This window comes from Mustela lutreola, chromosome 10 (genome assembly GCF_030435805.1).
Source record: "Mustela lutreola isolate mMusLut2 chromosome 10, mMusLut2.pri, whole genome shotgun sequence".
Lineage (NCBI taxonomy): Eukaryota > Metazoa > Chordata > Mammalia > Carnivora > Mustelidae > Mustela > Mustela lutreola.
The window spans coordinates 41,581,362-41,602,460 of NC_081299.1; the positions used below are offsets into that span (position 1 = coordinate 41,581,362).

General features: G+C 37.4%; 1 protein-coding gene across 3 annotated transcripts in view; it reads left to right on the top strand.

The window, feature by feature from the left end:
• The first annotated feature begins 3,600 nt into the window (after positions 1 to 3,600).
• The window catches only part of ZFYVE9 (zinc finger FYVE-type containing 9), a 142,227-nt gene continuing 124,728 nt past the window's right edge, over positions 3,601 to 21,099 (top strand). For 2 of the 3 annotated variants that reach the window (XM_059137367.1, XM_059137369.1), the window contains exons 1-3: positions 3,601 to 3,706; positions 8,970 to 9,046; positions 19,244 to 19,351. In XM_059137367.1, coding sequence (XP_058993350.1) covers positions 19,282 to 19,351 — 70 coding nt within the window. In that variant the 5' untranslated portion in view covers positions 3,601 to 3,706; positions 8,970 to 9,046; positions 19,244 to 19,281. The remainder of the gene's footprint in view (positions 3,707 to 8,969; positions 9,047 to 19,243; positions 19,352 to 21,099) is intronic. The other variant, XM_059137368.1, reaches the window with a different exon arrangement.

Sequence of the window (21,099 nt, forward strand, 5' to 3'; positions counted from 1 at the left end):
AGGCAGGCAGAGAGAGAGGAAGGAAGCAGGCTCCCCACTGAGCAGAGAGCCCGATGTGGGACTCGATCCCCTTGATCCTAGGACCCTGGGATCATGACCTGAGCTGAAAGCAGAGGCTTTAACCCACTGAGCCACCCAGGCGCCCCTAGATACTGTTTCTTATCTGGAAAGCATGTTTTTAGGTGAGGTGAGGAAGGCACTACTTGTTACTTGTCTATTTATCTCTCCCATTGTTTTTCTAAACTATTTATCAGTTTATTTACTAGGGCATTGGCAACTTTTAAGGCTACTTTTTGGAAAGAATGCAGTATTATATTCCATTATGTGTTCTCAAAGATAAGAATGGAGACTTGTGGCTCAATAGGATGGATTGATTCCCCCCCACACACACACACTTATTTTCTTTCTTCCCTAAAACTCCACTGAATGGGGGCGCCTGGGTGGCTCAGTGGGTTAAGCCGCTGCCTTCGGCTCAGGTCATGATCTCAGGGTCCTGGGATCGAGTCCCGCATCGGGCTCTCTGCTCAGCAGGGAGCCTGCTTCCTTCTCTCTCTCTCTCCCTGCCTCTCCATCTACTTGTGATCTCTCTCTGTCAAATAAATAAATAAAATCTTTAAAAAAAAAAAAAAGCCTCTGCCTTCGGCTCAGGTCATGATCTTAGGGTCCTGGGATTGAGCCCCGCAACTGGCTCTCTGCTCAGCGGGGAGCCTGCTTCTTCCTCTCTCTCTGCCTGCCTCTCTGCCTGCTTGTGATCTCTCTCTCCCTCAAATAAATAAAATCAGCATAAATAAATAAATAAAAACAGCAACAACAAAACTCCACTGAATGATAGGAAGAAACAACAGAAAAGGAAACAGCATTGGGTGGGAGGTTTCAGTGAGTGGAAAAAGTAAAATAAAGGTCTTAGAACTGAGGAAGCAATACATTGTGGAGGGAGACGTGATGAGAAGTAAGTGTATACCCCCACAGAACCTTAAGGAAACTTGTGGAGGCTCTTGGAATCTCTAAAGGCTTACGTGAGGTTTGGTGCTGAAAAAGAAATTGGTTGGAAGTCTGTACAAGAAGTGGTTAGATATGCTGGTATTCTGCCCTAGTTTATGTAGCCAAATAATGTTATTCTTTGTCCTGCAGGAAACTTAAAGATTTATTTTTTGAAAGAATTGAATTATGAAAGCTTTGAGCTGAGGGATTCCAGGCATATCAAAAGATAGGAATGAGGCACAGGGTTGAAAGTAGATTGACTAAGGGAAATGTAGTGTGAAGTCACAAATGTGAAATTGACAGCAATCTCTTCCTTGTGCGATTTTCCTCTAGACACATTTAAGCTTCTTGGGGTAATGTATGGAGTTAGGTAGGCAGTAATTTAACCAGACTTAAGGCTTTGCCAGCTGAAGCTAAAGGTCAGAGGGATAAAATTCCAGAAGAGAAAACTGCGATGTTTGAGACAGTTATATAATATTATTGGACTTGCCTCACACATCAAAACAGATATAGACATAAAGGATTTGCCTTTGAATCTAGAGTTAATTTTATTTGTTAAAAAAAAATCTTCAGTTAAATAGTTTAATTAGAGGTGAGGACCTTACTTTTGCCTCATTTATTTTGACCTTGGTACTTTTCCTCATATAGCCATTTCCTATTTCTGATATGGTTTTGTTCCTTATTTGATAGATGTAAGCGTGGTTCTGAGTATCAGCAGCATCTCTCATTTAGAATGTAACAAATACATATTTTTTTCAAGTTCTCAAGATCGGAAAAAAAATTTTTTTAAAGATTTATTTATTTATTTATTTATTTGACAGAGAGAGAGAGAGAGAGAGAGACCGACCACAAGTGGGTAGAGAGGCGGGCAGAGAGAGAGAGGGAGAAGCAGGCTTCCTGCTGAGCAGAGAGCCCGACATGGGGCTTGATCCCAGGACCCTGAGATCACGACCTGAGCTGAAAGCAGAGACTTAACCCACTGAGCCACCCAGGCGCCCCTGGAAAATCATTCACCATTGGTTTTCATTCCATATTTTTTATTGGCCTCTCGAAACTTGAATTTTAGCTTTTTTCTTATTCTCCATTTTTTAACAAGTACATCATTTTCACATCAGGTAATGGAATTATATTTGCAATAATGCCAGGAAATTTTTTTAAGTGCCTATTATCTTTAAAATTAAGTGATATTCATTAGGTCATATGTAAGATACTTTCCTGTTCTGAAATGCTATGATTATTTGTTAGATATTTTATATGGATAATGTTGGGTCCGTAATCAAAGGAGCGAGACTGATGCAAAGCGAAGGTCAAGCAAAGCTTTATTTCTCGCCAAGCATTGAGAATCAAACCGACCGGCCCCGCCTCTGCCTTACAGACTAGCTTTTAAGGGCAAAGGCTATGTGGTTGGGCCTGGCCACGCATTGGTGGCCAGTGAGTTTGTAACACACAGAGAAAGCTACACAGTCATGCTAGATCACACATAAGTGACCAATTGAGTCAATTGAATTACAGTTTACCCTATAATAGATATTTGAACTAGCCTATCACCTTGGTCAGAATTGGCGCCCAAAAGACACCCAAAGGGCGGGGTCCATACTCCTTGGTAGCTAGGGAGATAGTATGTGCCCCCACTGATTGGATACCTCCACCTGGCCTGCCCACCCTTGTATTTGGGCTTTGTTACCTGGGACTGGTTTCTTGGACTTGTTTTTAAGTAAGTTCTGGGGGGTGAGGGGGCAAGGTCAGTTTAAGTTTTACTGCATAAATAACAAAATCACTGTTTAACCGGATGGAGCTGCTCTGGCTAAATAGGCCTTTACAGATAATATGAGATTCTTAATTTTATTCTGATTACAGTTACTAATCTTGTTCAAGACTAAATGAGGCTCTTATAGAGTTTTATCTCTTAGCAGCTACAAAGGTATTTAAATTTGACTATTGTAACTTCATGGATATTGTCATATATTCAGAAGAAGGAAATAACATTTGAAGAAACTTTGGCAGCTTTGTTTTTTGCATACCTCTGACAGTAAAGGTTAATATTGGGCTAATAGAGCCATTGCTTCTAAACAGTGGAAGAGGGCTGGAATCATACGAGATTCCATTTGTAGGGAAAACAGTTGTTTGGCAATAAAAATCTCAACGGGAAGCCTCTGAATCTCAATTTAAGGATTCTGTATGTACAGAAAAAAAATCCCACATCCTAGTAAAGCAGCAGTTTTGCTAGCTTTGAATTCTTGGAGGGCTTATTGTAATACAAAATAAGTGATATTTTTATGAATTAACGTTGTTAAAACCTTTGGGTAGAAAGTGTCTGCCTTTAACGTTTCACTTTGTATTACCCATGGAAAATAAAATAAAATAAGAAATGTTAAAAAAAATTCTTAATTGTTTATTGAAATGTTTAACTTTTGGCCTTCTTACACAATAAAATGTGACCGCTGCATTTCATGCTGGCTAGGTCTTTGAATCTGAAGATGTAACTGTAATTTATTATTTAAGCCCATAGTTTTCATTTGTTTGGCTATGATAGGTTTATATGGAGAAAATTAGGGCTTATTCCTTCTGCAAATGTAATGAGCAATGTGTGTCCTTTTTTTTTTTTTTTCTCCCCTTTAGGATCAAACAGAACATACTGAATCAGCAGGAGTGGCTGGTGGTGCGGCAAGCATCATGAGTAAGCACAGGGAAGTCTGTTCCGTATCACGTGTGTAAGGGGAAAAAGGTAAGAAAACCAATGTTCTGTTTCTATTAGAGATTGAACTTAAGAAAACAACTCAATCTATAGGAAGTAATGCTTATGTATATATGCTGTTTGCTTCATTTATAACATTGCCTCTTGTTAAATCAAGAGTGTGGTCTTAAAAAAAGACTTGACTTAAATCCAAAGCAAAGGGGTATTTTTAAATTACTGTCGAATTATGTCAAAAATTATAATTTCTCTGCCAGTGCTTGGTTATTCCTTTTGGAGTCAACTTCCATTTTCAAAATAGAAAGGTAATTTCAACATGAAAAAGAACATGGATTTGAGCAATACTGTTAAGAGAAAAAAATCCAATTAATCTTTATTATTATTATTTTTTAATTAAAGTTTTTTTAAGATTTTATTTATTTATTTGATAGACAGAGATCACAGGTAGGCAGAGAGGCAGGTAGAGAAAGTAAGGGAAGCAGGCTCCTGGCCGAGCAGAGAGTCCCAGGCAGGGCTCGATCCCAGGACCCTGGGATCATGACCTGAGCTGAATGCAGAGAGGCCTTAATCTACTGAGCCACCCATTTGCCCCAAATCCAATTAATCTTTTTCTATTTCTTAGTCATCATGCAAGAGTTAAACAATTAAAGCTGATTTGGGGGCAGGGAATCAAATATAAATTTAATTAAATTGTTTTACTTTGTATTTTTAGACTAACTGTGAAGAACAACAATTTCCAATAGAAAATTGGAAGTATTTTACTAATTCTTATAGAGTAGGAATCATTGATTATTTTTCCCTGACTAGGAATCATGTTTGATTTCTTTCAGGTCTTATAATTACTGAAAGGGTAGAAAATAGTGATGTGGGTGGAGGCTTTGTGGGTGGGATTAGTTTCAGAAACTGATTATGCCATTCACTAATGGCATGTTGCATACTCTGGCTGAGTATGTAAGCTTTGAGGATGGAGGGATGGGTCTGACTCTGTGATATGAGACTGAGCTCCTTTTCTTTTTAGTTGAGGGTCCAGTGGAGGGGCATTCAGTAGTGCCTTCTCCATCAAAACTTCTGGGCCTGCGGCTGGAAGAGTAGTTCTTGTACCCTAATTACCTCATGTGAGGGTGTGTGAAGGGAGTGCGCTTTTCTGCCTTTACTGGGCAAAATCTTATTCTTCAGGTATTACCTTTTTTTTTTTTTAAATTTTAATTAATTAATTAATTAATTTGAGAGAGAGAGAGAGAGAGAGAGAGAGAGGAAACACAAGCTAGGGGAGTGGGAGAGGGAGACGCAGGCTTCCTCCTGAGCAGGGAGCCCGATGTGGGGCATGATCCCAGGACTCCAGGATCATGACCTGAGCTGAAGGCAGACTTTTTTTTTTTTTTTTTTAAGAGTTTATTTACTTATTTGACAGAGAGAGAGATCACAAGTACGCAGAGAGGCAGGCAGAGAGAGGGGGAAGCAGGCTCCCTGCTGAGCAGAGAGCTGGATGTGGGGCTTGATCCCAGGACCTGAGATCACGACCTGAGCCAAAGGCAGAGACTTAACCCTCTGAGCCACCCAGGCGCCCCTGAAGGCAGACTTTTAACGGACTGAGCCACCCAGGTGCCCCCAGGCATTACCTCTTTAGGAAGCTTTCAAGCCACTGCAAAAACTATCAACAGTAATAAATAGTAAATAATCAGGGGTAATCAGTTATTAGAATATTTGTCATAGTAGCCCAGAAGTACACCTCCATCTCAGTCTGATTTAGCTTTACCTCTTCTTTGGCTTCGTAGTACTCAGTGTATATACCAATTGTCACAATGTTTTATATTTTAAGTTTACTTATCCATTTCCCCTATAAGATATTAGGCACTGTTAGGTCAAAGACATTGTCTTATTTGTCTTGTAATCTAATGACTAGGACAGTGCCTGAAACATAGTAGATGCTCAGTAATGTTTGGTACAGGGATATACACAGGGATATACACATGTTCATTATAATTGGTAGATAGCATAAAGAGGACGTACCAGTGAAGAAAACATAAAGGGAACAACCAGATCAGTGCTTTAAAAGTAGCACCCCCTAAGACTGAGATTCAAGAGAGTGTCCAAAAGGACTCTATAGTCAATAGAATAAAAAGAAGAGGCCTAGAAGCCTAACAACAAAAGAGGTCCTTAGGAAGAAACCAGTAAATAAAGTAATTATTTTCTTTTTTGAGATATACAAGTATGATATTTAGTGACGTCTATTTTGAAAAAGAGTTGGAAGCTTTAATAAGAAGACAAGGAAAGAATCCTAACATAAGGAGTACCGGGCAGGGTCAGTTGGTGGAGCATGTGACTCTTGATCCTGGGGTTGTGAGTTCAAGCCCCACATTGAGTGTGGAGCCTTCTTAAAATAAATAAATTAATTAATTTAAAGAATGAATCCTGAGGTAGTATTTAAATCCTCTGGGAGATGTAGCTTATGTAGTGAGAAGACTGTCCCTCTCCCAAGCCCTCAGGAGACCACAGGTTTTTCCTTAGAAAATGAAACTAGGGGCACCTGGGTGGCTCAGTGGGTTGAAGCCTCTGCCTTCAGCTCAGGTCATGATCCCAGGGTCCTGGGATTGAGCCCTGCATCGGGCTCTTTGCTCAGCAAGGAGTCTGCTTCCCCTCCTCTCTCTCTGCCTACTTGTGATCTCTGTCAAATAAATAAATAAAAATCTTAAAAAAAAAAAAAAAGAAAATGAAACTAAATATACTAAAGACTTAGGGACACTAAACATTACAGATCAAGGATGAGGCACCATAGTGAAAGCCGAGGGATTAAGGGAAATCATTTATATTGAAAAGTGAGACTCTTCCCCTTGCTCTTTCTTCTACTTTTCTTTCAGAAGGTAATTGTCTGGTATTACATGTTATTATTCCCTTATAGAACATTATATGAGTCTTCTGCGGAGTCTAAAGAAAACACTTATCTATACTGGCATTTAGAGGTCTCCCATGAAATTGCTGTGTTCCCACCTGATCACCATGCAGTGGAAGCCACCTGCTTGAGAAGCCAAGTATGCAGATCTTGCAGTTGGCTTTTAGTATTTCCATTTATTCAATAAATAGGCATTTTGGGAAAGGATCCAATGAGAAAGAGACTAAAAGTACAAAAGAGGAGCTTGAAGTAAATAATACTGGACATAGAAGAAAGTTTGAGAAAAAAAAAAAACCAACAAACAATAGGTAATTAGTTATTGCATCAGAGAGCAAGAGAAGAAATTATATTCATGAAATAAGATGCTATAAAATTATTAGAAAAAGAAAGTGCTCTGGACATTTAAAATATGATAGACTCTTTTGGTGCATTTAAAAAAATTTTAAACTATCTCAAGCTAATAGGAAAGTCAAAAGTACAAAGAACTTTTTTCTCTGAACCATTTGAGAATAAATTGCTAGCTGCGTATGCCCCATCCCCTTTGAAACTGTGTTTCTGGCAAATAGGAACATTCTCCTACCTAACCACAATACATTATCAAAATCAGGAAATTAACTTTGATTCATTACCACCATCTAATTCTCAGATCTTATTCAAGTTTTGCCAGATGTACAAATAATGTCCTCTATACCAAGAGGATCTAGTTTAGAATCCTGTGTTGCATTTAGTTGTCATGTCTCTGTTCTCTTTGGAACAGTTCTGCAGTCTTTGACTTTTTTTGACCTTGACACTTTTGAAGATCGCAAACCAGTTATTTTGTATAATGTTTCTCGGTTTTGGTTTGTCTGATGTTTCCTCCTGACTAGATTCAAGTTATGCATTTTTGTGGGAATATCACAGAAGTGGTGCTACTTTTGTTTATTTGTTCTTGTTTTTTTTTTTTTTTCCTTCTCAAAGATTTTATTTATTCACTTGACAGACAGAAATCATAAGTAGGCAGAGTGGCAGGCAGAGAAAGAGGAGGAAGCGGGCTCCCCGCTGAGCAGAGAGCCCGATGCGGGGCTCAATCCCAGGTCCCTGGGATCATGACCTGAGCCGAAGGCAGAGGCTTTAACCCACTGAGCCAACCAGGTGCCCTGCTACTTTTGTTTTTTATTAATACATTTTATTTTTTTTAGAGCAGTTTTAGGTTCATAGCAAAATTGAGCAGAAATTAAAGGGCGTTCCCATAACCCCCTGACTGCCCCCACTCACTACCTCACCTCTCCCGGTATTGACATTGTTGTGTCCTTTTCATTGCAGCCTGTCAAAGAGCACAGATTTCCATTTGTCCCATTACTGATGATGCTCACTTTGATACTTGTGTCAGGTGGTGTCTGCCAGGCTTTGCTGCTCAAGTTACTCTTCTTTTTTTTCCTTTGGTAATTAGTATTTTTGCGGGGACAACTTAGAAGCTATTAAATATCCCTTCCTCATCACACTTGGGATTCATTCATTCATAGTGCAAAGACTCATGGTTCTCTTTTTTATTCAGTGGGATATAATCCATTGCTATCATTATTTATTTTGATTTTCTTATTTAGCCTGTGGGAACTCTTTCAGGCTGGTTTCTGTGTCCTTTTGACATGTCCCCATCATTCTTAGAACACATACTTGCTTTCCAGCATGTAAGATACTCAAAATTGTTCTTTTTTTTTTTAATTGAAATATCATTCACATACCATAAAATTGATTCTTTTAAAGTGTGTGGAGTCCAGTGGTTTTTATATATTTACAGAACTGTGCAGTCAGTCATCACCACTGTGTAGTTCCAGAACATTTTTATCATCTCAAACAGAAATCTTATATCCATTAGTAGTCATTTCCCATTTTCCTCCAATCCTCCCTCCCCCCACCCCCGGCCCCAGCACCTGACAATCATGAATTAATTTTCTGTTTCTATGGATTTGTCTGTTCTGGACAGTTCATACAAATGGAATCATATATAGCTTTTCTGCTTCTTTACCTTAATATTTCCAAAATTCATTCATGTTGTAGCATATAGCAATACATCATCTATTTTTATTGCCCTATAATATCCCACTTTGTTGATAAACCATCCTACACTTCCTTCATGCATTTATCGGTTGATATATATTTGGGTTGTTTCCACCTTTTGGCTGTTGTGAATGATGTTGCTGTGAACATTTGGGGATGAGTTTTTGTGTGAATATTTTTCCATTTCTTTTGGGTATAAACCTAAGAGTGGAATAGCTATGCCATAAGGTAACACTGTTTAACTTTTTGAGGCACTGCCAAACTGTTTCCCAAAGTTGCAGCAGCGTTTTACTTTCCTTCTAGTAATGTGTTAAGAGCTCATATTTCCCTATATCCTCATCAAAGCTCTTGTATTTTTTTCTACTCCAGCTCTGGAATCAACCATTTCCCCATGGAACCCTGCTTCCTTTGCATGGATAACATACTTGGAAACCAAATCTGGTGTGAGATATATGCTCATAGCTACTTGAAGTAGAGATGGAGTTTTGCTTCTCCAAGATCCTGTGCACAGAGCTAGAGAATATGCGCATACACACATTTACATCTGTATCTGTTGTGCGTGACACATACATTTACATCTGTATCTATTGTGGGTGGACACACATACATTTATATCTATATCTGTTGCTGTAACTACTGATGTTTCTTGCAGTCTGTGAGTTCATACTTATATCTCAAATTCCAAACCAACACTGCAGGGTTCTTTCTGGTTGTCACCTTTTGTGCATTTAACTCTTTTCTCTAACAGTGAGAAACCTTGCCCCTGTTGCCCTTCATATAGTCACTTATTTGATCCATCTCTACATGTAACCAATCTCCTATCACCTTCTCCTTCCCCTGGCCCTTCTATTTTGCTCAGGCTCCAACCTGCCACTTTGGGCTGCACTCTTACAGCTCCTCACCCCTCCTGCCTATGGACTCTTCTTATCCCCAGGCCAGACCATCCCGTTCATGTGGATGCCTTCCTTACCTCTCTTGTGCTCTGGCCCCCCATGCTGCGCTGTCCTTCTGCACAGATGGCTTCTTCACCCTGCTGGGTCTCTGACACCTTATGTTGGGCCACCCTAACATGAGTACATCTATTTTACCACACTTGGACTCTGACTCCCCTTTACACAGATACTCTCTTCATCCTGTTCCCATGTCTATTGAATTTTTCATAACTTTTCCCCTTTTATTACTATTTTTTCAACTTTTTATTTTGTAGTAATTATAGACCCCCAGGAAGTTGTAAAAATAGTATAAGGAGTTCCTGTGTGCCTTTCATTTACCCAGTTTTTCCTCATTGGTTACATCTTACATAGCTATAGAAAACATAAAAAACCAGGAAATGGACATTTTATTTATCCATTCATCAGTTGATAGATATTTAATTGTTACGACCTTTTGGCTGTTATGAATAAAACTGCTGTGAGCATATTCATGAATGTGTATCTCTCGCATTTGTCAACTACCATTGTAGTTGAAGATAGAACACAATTCCATCACCGCAGAGATCTCCCTTGTACTGCTCCTTGTCACGTACACCTTCCTCTCTACTATCCCATATTTAATGACTTTAAAATTACAGACATTATTATTACAAGTTACAGGAAGAGTTGAGTAAGCATAGAGATAAACCATGTTATAGTCAGGAATAGAAGGACTTAATATCATTCCCAGTGAATGAGGGGCAGGGTAGGAATTCTAATTTCTGAAAGTTGATTTTACTGGCATTCTGTTCGTTCCTGTTCCATTGCTGAGTCTTGGAACCACTTGGCATAGTTTTTTTCCCCAGCTGCTGGCTTTATTCAGAGAGCCCAATGTGGCCCCTTCCACAGCAGAAACTTCTGGAAGTTTGTAGCCAGTAATTCCTGTCCTCCCTGTTAGCTTTCGAATCCTCAGCCTGTTGCTGTCTAGTTTTATAGTTTCTGTCTAGTTTTGTAACCCCTGTGGACTGACATCTTCAGATTTCACTCATTGCTGTGGCTTGCTTGCTTCTTGTTTATGTATCTGTATTTCCCTTTCTTGCTTTTGAATTTGACTGTATAAACGATTTTAAAATAATCTCTTTTTTTTGTAGAATTTCTTTCTTTTTTTTTTTTTTTTTTGTAGAATTTCTATATTGAGAGAGAGAAGGAATGCTTCCTACCACCAGCTCAGTATTCTTTTTTCTTCTGAAAAATTTCAAGGGCGCCTGGGTGGCTCAGTGGGTTAAGCCGCTGCCTTCAGCTCAGGTCATGATCTCAGGGTCCTGGGATCGAGGCCTGCATCGGGCTCTCTGCTCAGCAGGGAGCCTGCTTCCCTCTCTCTCTCTCTGCCTGCCTCTCCATCTACTTGTGATTTCTCTCTGTCAAGTAAATAAATAAAATCTTTAAAAAAAAAAAAAAAAGAAAAAAAGAAAAATTTCAAGCCTATGGAAAAATGGAAAAATAATGCAGTAAAGATCCATATATCCTTTACCTAGATTCATCAGTTTTTACCATTTTGTTTCTTTTTTGAACATCTCTCTTCCTTTCTACCTCTGTTCTCTTTTTTTTCTCTTTTCCACACTCACACACACGTTTACATACTTTTATTTTTCTGAATCATTTGAAAGTTAAATACAGATAACATAACACTTCTTCCCTAAATAGTTCAGCAGACATCTCCGAAGAGTAAGGACATTCTCTTAGAAAATCAAAATACAGTTATGACATCTAAGGAAGAGATTATTAATTTTTTGTATCACCTAATATATAGTCCACATTTCATGGATTGTCATCTAAATGTGGTGTTTTGCTGTGTATGTATATATGTGTGTTTTCTTGATCTAGGACCAAGTCAGTGTTTGTGCATGGCATTTGATTATTTAATCTCTTTAGTCTCTCTTGATTTAGACTGATGGTTTTTATAACATTGAATTTTTTGGAAAGTTCAGAACAGTTGTCTTATAGAATGCCTTGGATTCTAGATTTGTCAAATTGTTTCTTCAGAATTCAGTTCTGGTTAAACATTTTTGGCAAGAATACTGGGTTGATAATGTTTTAAACTTCTCATTGCATAACATCAAGAGGTGCATCATGTTAAACTTTTTAACATGTTAAACTATATCAGCTATTGTTAAACAATTGGTGATGCTGAGTTGATCATTTGGTTTAGGTAGTGATTATCATATCTTTTTAATATAAACATATATTTTCTCCTTTGCGATTAATTTTTTTTTTTTTTTTTGGTGGACTAATACTTTGAGACACTGTGAATATTTCTTCCCCAATAACCATTTTCCTAAAGGCTTTAGCATTCGTTTTTGATGCTGGCCTGAATCAGTAGTTATCATTGGAGTTCAGTACAGCTTCTTAACCAGCTTTTTATACAGTAGTCCCTGCTTATGTATGGGGGATATGTTCCAAGACCCCTAGTGGTGCCTAAAACTACAGGTAGTACCAAAACCTATGTATACTGTTTTATCCTATAGATACATACCTATGATAAAGTTTAATTTATAATTTAGGCAAAGTAAATGATTAACAGCAGTAACTAATAATAAAGGAACAATTATAACAATATATCGCAATAAAACTTATGTGAATGTGCTGTAGTGCTTTCCATTGCTTAAAATAATACAATACCTTTCTCAGACTGGCATTCCAAGGCGTGCGTAATATAAAGCCTATCTAACTCTCCAACCATGTCCTAATGTTAACTATATAAATAAATTCTTGATCCAGTTTCACTGATCCATCAATAAATGCCCATCCCTAGATGACTCCTTGTATGTCTCTCCCTGTTTGAAATTTCACTTCAGTATCTTGCTATCTGGAATATCTGTTAAAATTTTTCCTTCCTTCTGGACCCACCTCAAATCCATAAATAATGCTTCCTTGACCATCCACATGGTGGTTCTACCCATTTCTTGAACTTTTATAGTACTTACTCTGTAGCACTTATCTGTTAATTTCATCTAACAAATTAATCAAGTAGGCTTTGTGTCTCTTGTATTGTGTTATTAAAATCATTTATTATCTTAATTTTCTTATTTAGCATTGTTTACCATTAAGTTATAAGCTTCTTTTTAAAAAATTTTTTATTTTTTATAATCATATAATATATTTTTATCCCCCGGGGTACAGGTCTGTGAATCGCCAGGTTTACACACTTCACAGCACTCACCATAGCACATACCCTCCCCAATGTTCATAACCCCACCTCCCTTCTCCCAACCCCCCTGCCCCCAGCAACCTCAGTTTGTTTTGTGAGATTAAGAGTCACTTATGGTTTGTCTCCCTCCCAATCCCATCTTGTTTCATTTATTCTTCTCCTACCCCCTAATCCCCCCATGTTGCCTCACCACTTCCTCATATCAGGGAGATCATGTGATAGTTATAAGCTTCTTGATGTTAAGGATGATGTCTGAAAATCAGTTGATTACAATACTCTGTACACAGTAGACGCACAATAAATATGTTGAATCCAATTATTTATTAGTATTTTGACTATGAAATGCTGAGTATTGTACATGTATATTAAATGTGCTAGATTAGCACATTGTTTGTGAGAAATTTCATGTGTGCTCTTAGCATTAGAAAGTTTAAATATGCAGGGTTTTTTTTATTTTTTATTTTTATTTTTATTTATTTATTTATTTATTTTTAAAGATTTTATTTATTTATTTGAGAGAGAGACCGTGAGAGAGAACATGAGCGAGGAGAAGGTCAGAGGGAGAAGCAGACTCCCCATGGAGCTGGGAGCCTGATGTGGGACTCGATCCCGGGACTCCAGGATCATGACCTGAGCCGAAGGCAGTCGTCCAACCAACTGAGCCACCCAGGCGCCCTGCAGGGTTTTTTTTAAAGATTTTATTTATTTATTGGGCAGAGAGAGAGATCACAAGTAGGCAGAGAGAGAGGGAAGCAGGCTCCCTGCTGAGAAGAAATCCTGATGTGGTCTCAGTCCCAGGACCCTGAGATCATGACCGGAGCTGAAGGCAGAGGCTTAACCCACTGAGCCACCAGGCACCCCTAAATATGCAGTTTTTATAAAAATAAAATGGCATGTATATGAAAATGATTTTGAACTATAAAGATAGATTTAAGAAAAACTATTAGGGTATTATTATGCAGCCTATTTGTCTACCTAAACTTAAATCATTTAACAGGAGCCAGTCCATAAACAAAAGTGGATTGAATGAATAATCATGAGGAAATACTTGAATGAACCCATTAAATCCCCTGAGCTTTTTTTTAAAATTGGCAAAATGAAAGAAATAATATTCACACTTTTATATGTCTCAAGGAGAAACACTGTAAGTCAAAGAAAATTCACCGCATTTTATATTTACCTTAAACTTTGTAATAACAGTATTTTACATTTAAAAATTTTTATTAATAATGTATTATTAGCCCCAGGGGTACAGGTCTGTGAATCGCCAGGTGTACACTCACCATAGCACATACCCTCCCCAATGTCCATAATCCATCCACCCTATCCCTACCCCCCACCCCCCACCACAATCCTCAGTTTTGTGAGATTAAGTCTCTCTTGTGGTTTGTCTCCATCCCGATCCCATCTTGTTTCATTTTTTCCTTACTTACCCCCCAAGCCCCCCATGTTGTCTCTCAAATTCTTCATATCAGGGAGATCATATGATAATTTTCTTTCTCTGATTGACTTGTTTTACTCAGCATAATACCCTCTGGTTCCATCCACATCATTGCAAATGGCAAGATTTCATTTCTTTTGATGACTGCATAGTATTCCATTGTATATGTACACCACATCTTCTTTTTTTTTCTTTCTTTCTTTTTTTTTTTTAAGATTTTATTTATTTATTTGACAGAGAGAGTGAGCACAGGCAGATAGAGTGGCAGGCAGAGGCAGAGGTAGAGGCAGGCTTCCTGCTGAGCAAGGAGCCCGATGTGGGACTCGATCCCAGGAGGCTGGGAGCATGACCTGAGCCGAAGGCAGCTGCTCAACCAACTGAGCCACCCAGGTGTCCCTGTACACCACATCTTCTTTATTCATTTATCTGTTAATGGACATCTAGGTTCTTTCCATAGTTTGGCTATTGTGGACATTGCTGCTATAAACATTCAAGTGCACGTGCCCCTTTGGATCATTATGTTTGTATTTTTAGGGTAAATACCCAGTAGTTCGATTGCTGGGTCGTAGGGTAGCTCTGTTTTCAACTTTTTGAGAAACCTCCATGCTGTTTTCCAGAGTGGTTGCATCAGCTTGCATTCTCACCAACAATGTAGGAGAATTCTCCGTAGTATATTACATTTAAAAATTTTTCCTCTTCTTAATGTTTTCCTTACTCAGACATTTTAGGGGAATTATAATATTATTTCCTCTCAATCTGCCTCCCTATTTGCCAGTAAGAAGCCAAGCAGAATTTTCAGTTTGGAAAGAACATTCTGAGAAATTAAGGAGATAGATAAGTATGGCCGTCATTATAGTAGAGGGGGAAAATGCTTGAACTTTCTTGTTCCATTTGGTATGATTCTTTAAAAGATTTTATTTATTTATTTGACAGACAGAGATCACAAGTAGCCAGAGAGGCAGGCAGAGAGAGGAGGAAGGAGGCTCCATGCTGAGCAGAGAGCTCGATGTGGGGCTTGATCCTAGGACCCTGGGATCATGACCTGAGCCAAAGGCAGAGGCTTTAACCCCGTGAGCCACCCAGGCACCCCATTTGGGTACAATTCCTTAAAAACTTTCTTTTCAAATAGAAGTGTAGTTTTATCTCAAAGAAATGATTTTCTGTCAGCATCTGGATTTTATCTTTTGAAACATAGCCTGTTAAAAATCTTAGACTACCTCTAGTGGGGATGATGAATTTTATAGTTTACCATGGTCTGAATAGATTTATAAGAGATTTTATTCTTGTATATTTAAGATTTATAAATTATATAAATATTCATAAATCTATGTATTTTTTTCACTTTTTTCCTGTTTATTGATATATAATTGACAAATAACATTGAATTAGTTTAAGGTGTATAGCATAATGATTTGATATATATAGGTATTGATTACCACAATAAGTTTGGTTAATATCCATCACTTCACACATAGTTATGGTATGTGTATTTTCATTTTTTAAAATAAATACCTAGTAGAGGAATTGCTGAATCATATGGTAGTTCTATTTTTAATTTTTTGAGAAACCTCTATATTCTTTTTCATACAGTTTGGATTCCTAGCAACAGCATACAAGGGACCCTTTTTCCCCTATGTCCTCACCAACACTTGTTATTTCTTACCTTTTTGATAGTAGCCATTCTTTTTCTTTTTTTTTTTTCTTTTCTTTATAGATTTTTTGAAATGTATTTGAGAGAGAGAGAGAGAATGAGGGTGAGGATCAGAAGGCAGGGAGCCTGATACGGGTCTCTATCCTGGGACTCCAGGATTGTGACCTGAGGTGAAGGCAGTTGCTTAACCAACTGAGCTGCCCAGGCACCCTGATATTAGCCATTCTAACAGGTGTGATTTGATTTTGGTTTTTCATTTGCATTTCTCTGATATTTAGTCATGTTGAGCATCTTTTCATGTGTCTGTTGGCTTTCTGTGTGTTTTTTAATTGGATTGTTTGGGTTTTTTTGCAGTCAAGTTGTGTGTGTTCTGAATGTATTTTGGATATTAACTCTTATTTGATATATGATTTGCAAATATTTCCTCCCATTCAGTGGGTTGCTTTTCATTTTGTTGATAGTTTCCTCAGCTGTGCAGAAGCTTTTTGGCTTGATGTAGTTCCACCTGTTTGTATTTTTGTTTTTCTTACCTTTGCTTTTGGAGTCAAATGCAAAAACTCATCTCTAAGACAATGTCAAAGAGCTTATTACTGCCTGTTTTATTGTAGGAGTTTTATGGTTTCAGGTCTTTTTTTTTTTTTTTTAAAGATTTTATTTATTTATTTGACAGAGAAAGATCACAAGTAGGCAGAGAGAGAGAGAGAGAGAGGGAAGCAGGCTGAGCAGAGAGCCTGATGCGGGACTCGATCCCAGGACCCCGAGATCATGACCTGAGCCGAAGGCAGCGGCTTAACCCACTGAGCCACCCAGGTGCCCCTGGTTTCAGGTCTTATGTTCAAATCCTTAATCCATGTTGAGTAAAGTTGACCTTTGTGTTGATCTTTGTGTATGATACAAGATAGGTGTATGGTTTCATTCTTTTGCATGTGGCTGTCCAGGTTTCCCAGCACCATTTATTGAAGAGATTATCCTCTCTTGTATATTTATTGTTGGCTCATTTGTCATAAATTAATTGACCATACACATGTGGTTTTATTCCTGGGATCTCTTTTCTGTTACATTGATTGATGGGGCTGTTTTTATGCCAATACCATACTGTTTTGATTACTATAGATATCTTTGTAATATAGTTTGAAATCAAGAATTGTGATGGTTCCAGCTTTGTTCTTTCTCAAGACTGCTTTGGCTATTCAGGATCTTTTGTGGATCCAGACAAATTATTGGATTTTTAAATATTTTTGTGAAAAATGCCATTGAAATTTTGATAGGGATTACATTGAATCTGTAGATTGCTTTGGGTAGTAAGAACGTTTTAACAATATTAATTCTTCTAATCCATGAGCCCAGAATATCTTTCCATGTCTGTGTCTTCCACTTATTTCATCACTGTCTTCAGAGTACAGATCTTTCACCTCCTTCATTATATTTATTCCTAGGAATTTTATTCTTTTTGATGCAATTGTAAATGGTATTGTTTGCTTAATTTCTCTTTCTGATAATTTGGTGTTAGTGTGTAGAAACCCAACTGATTTCTGTGTGTTCACTTTTTAAAAATTTTTTAAAATTTTAATTTTAATTAAACTTAATTAAATTTTAATTTCAAAAATTTAAAACTCTGTGCCACTTGTGGGGCTTAACTCATGAACCAGAGAACAAGAGCTGCATGTTTTCCTGACTTAGCCAGGCAAGCACTGCTTATGTGTTGACTTAATCTTGCAATGTTACTGAATTCATTTATTCTAATAGGGTTTTTTGTGTGTGTGTGTGTGTGTGTGTGTGTGTGTGTGTGTGTGTGTGTGTGTGTATGTAGTCTTTAGGATGTTTTATATATAATATCATGTCACCAGCAGGTGCAGACAGTTTTACTTCTCTTTTCTGATTCAGATACCTTTTGTTTCTTTTTCTTCCTAATTGTTTTTGCTAGGAATTCCAGTATTATATTGAATAAAAGTGGTGAGAGTGAGCATCCTAGTCTTATTCTTGATCTCAGAGGAAAAGCTTTTAGGTTTTCACTGCTGAGTATGATGTTAACTGTGTGCTTGTCATAGATGGCCTTTATTATGTTGAGGTGTGTTCTCTACTCACTTCGTTTAGGATTTTTATCATAAATGCATGTTGAATTTTGTTAAATGTTTTTCTGTACTATTGAGATGATCATATGATTTATCCTTCATTTTGTTAATGTGGTACTACATTGATGTATAGATGTATAGATGTATAGATGTTGAATCATCCTTGCATCCCTGGAGTAAATCCCACTTGATCATATATGATTTTTTTTTTAAAGATTTTATTTATTTATTTGACAGAGAACACAGCAAGAGAGGGAACACAAGCAGGGGGAGTGGGAGAGGGAGAAGCAGGCTCCCTGCTGAATGGGGAGCCTAATGTGGGGCTCAATCGCAGGACCCTGGGATCATGACCTGAGCTGAAGGCAGATGCTTAACAACTGAGCCACCCAGGTGCCTGGTATATGTATTTTTACATATTTTTTAATGTATTTTTTATGTACTTTTAAATTTATTATTGAATCTCATTTGCTGATATTTTTGGCTTTGGATTTTTGTGTCTATATTCATCAGGAATATTAGTCTTAATTTTCCTTTCTTGTAGTGTCCTTACCTGGTTTTGGTATCAGGGTAATGCTGGCTTTGTAAAATGAGTTTAGAAGTGTTCCCCCCTCTCTTATTGTTTGGAAGAGTTTAAGAAGCATTACTATTAATTTTTTTTCTTAAGATTTTTTGTTTATTCATTTGAGAGAAAGAAAGCAAGAGTGTGAGCTAGGTGGTAGGGTCAGAGGAAGATGGAGAAGCAGACTTCCTGCTGAGCAAGGAGCCTGATGGCATCATGACTTGAGCTGAAGGCAGACACTTAGATCAACTGAGCCACACAGGCACCCCAGTTCTTTTTATTTGTTTTTTAATGTTTGAAAGAATTCATCAGTGAAGCCAACTGGTCCTAGACTTTTCTTTGTTGGGTGGGTTGTTTTGTTTTGTTTTTTAGATTTTATTTATTTACTTGACAGATAGAGATCTCAAGTAGGCAGAGAGGCAGGCAGAGAGAAAGGAGTAAGCAGGCTCCTTGCCGAGCAGAGAGCCTGACATGGGGCTTGATGCCAGAACCCTGGGGTCAGGACCTGAGCCGAAGGCAGAGGCTTTAACCCACTGAGCCACCCAGGCACCCCTTTTGGGTGGTTTTTAATTACTGATTCAATCTTATTAGTAATTGGTCTGTTCAGAATTGTTATTTCTTTGTGATTCACTGTTGGTAGGTTGCATTTGTCTAGGAATTTATTCCTTTCCTTTAGGTTTTCCAATTTGTTAGTGTATAATTGTTCGTAGTAGTCTCATGATCATTTGTATTTCTGTTATCAGTTGACTATAAATTAAATTTTAGAAATTGAAAGTGTAATACAAATTTGATCTACTTTCTAGGTTTAAACAAGTCTCTTGAGTGGTGTTTCCTCACCGATGGAGAATTATTTCCAAGCAGAAGCTTACAACCTGGACAAGGTATTAGATGAATTTGAACAAAACGAAGGTGAGAATTTGTTTTGGTGAATCTATTTGAATACATTTATGATATGGAGAATGTGGGGTTATGAGAGGATGTAACACTTTAAAAAAAATAAAATGACTTAGTATCTTAATGATAATAGCATTATATTTCAGTATCCAGAGGAAGAACTAATGTTTTTTGCACTGTGTGCCAGATACTATGCTAAAGCATTTAAATGGACTGTATTATTTAATCTTTAAAATAATCCCATGAAAGTAGATCTTATCTACATTTTACAGATGAGAGATACAGAGAGAGTAAGTGGTTTCCCTAAGGTTAGTTTGCTAATAAGTGGCAGAATGATTAGTATCTAGGCATTATGAAACTAGAGCCTGAACTTTCTTTATACAATCAATTTATGGTCAAGAAGAGCTTTAGAATGTGTGGTTGTATTTCCTAAACTAGAAAAATAACTTGTTGCCTGTTGATCAATAAAGATATATTTTAAACCTAATTTTAAAAGATTTATAGTTTTAAGTCACTGCCAAAATGGTTAGATAAAATGTCTGCCTAAGATTCACTTTACTTTGGTAAACTTTTTCCTTAAATTTTTCAGTCAGTGTGATTTGAATGGATAAGCCGTAATTAATTAGATCCCTCCTACCCTGATACTCTGTTTCTTTTTCTTTCTTCTTCTTCTTCTTTTTTTCCAAGATTTATTTACTTGAGAGAGCACAGGGTTGGGGGTTCAGAGGTGAGATAAGAGAGAGGAAGAGGGAGAAGCAGGGAGTCCAAGATGGGGCTCGATCCCAGGACCCTGAGATCATGACCCGAGCCAAAGGCAGACATGCTTAATAAACTGAGCTACTCAGGCGCCCCCTGGTATTCTCTTTTTCTAGCTGGAAATGGCAGGTAATAAGTTTACAAAGTGATGTATTTCTGTCTGAAGTCTGTGATTTTAGAAATGGTCTCCAGACCTTTACTATATCCAGTTACTTAGGTTGTCCTTTGATAGTAGTTTGGAAGAGAGATTAATTTTAATGTTGTTGCTTTGGGTCTGTAATAAACCAAGCCGTATAGAATTATGGGCTTAAGGAAGGAAAGTGGAGAAGGAAGGATAGGTGGAATAGCCTACTCTTCTCATATTTTACCACTGATGACCCAAAGCTACTCCATAGCCATAGGATTCATATAAATGTGAAATTAATCATTTGAGATTCTATTGGATCTACATACCAAGGTTGAGGGGGTCTTTTCCTCTCAGTTTCAATCATTTATACAGGTAATTTCTCAATCCTTTCTTTGGTTTGGCCCTCTGTGTATCAGTTATTTGTTATGAGATGTCTACACAGGTGTTATACCTAATCACTTGAATAGTGTACTTCTAAAATATCATTGACTCTAAGAAAACTGTTAGTTTTTTATATCAATCTCTTTAGGACTTTTGTAGATCTAGTAGGGTACTTTGCATATAGTTGATTTTTAATATATTTTTGTTGAATCAGTAAAAATTGTCTTTTAGTTCAGAAATACAGCATTGCTTATAAAAACTAATTCTTTTAGGAGAAGAACTTCAGAAGCCAAATTCTTGTTTGGAACTATGTCGTATATTTGTTTTGAACTATTGTTTAAAGATCTTAGTATGTACTAATTGTATTCAAATCACCACCTCTAGACTGGTATCTTTTGAAGTATATTTTAAATAAAGTGATTTTTCATTCTATGTTAATTTCCTTCTTTAAATGAAAAATATACCATGCACAGACTGTGATAACACTAGATAATTAACA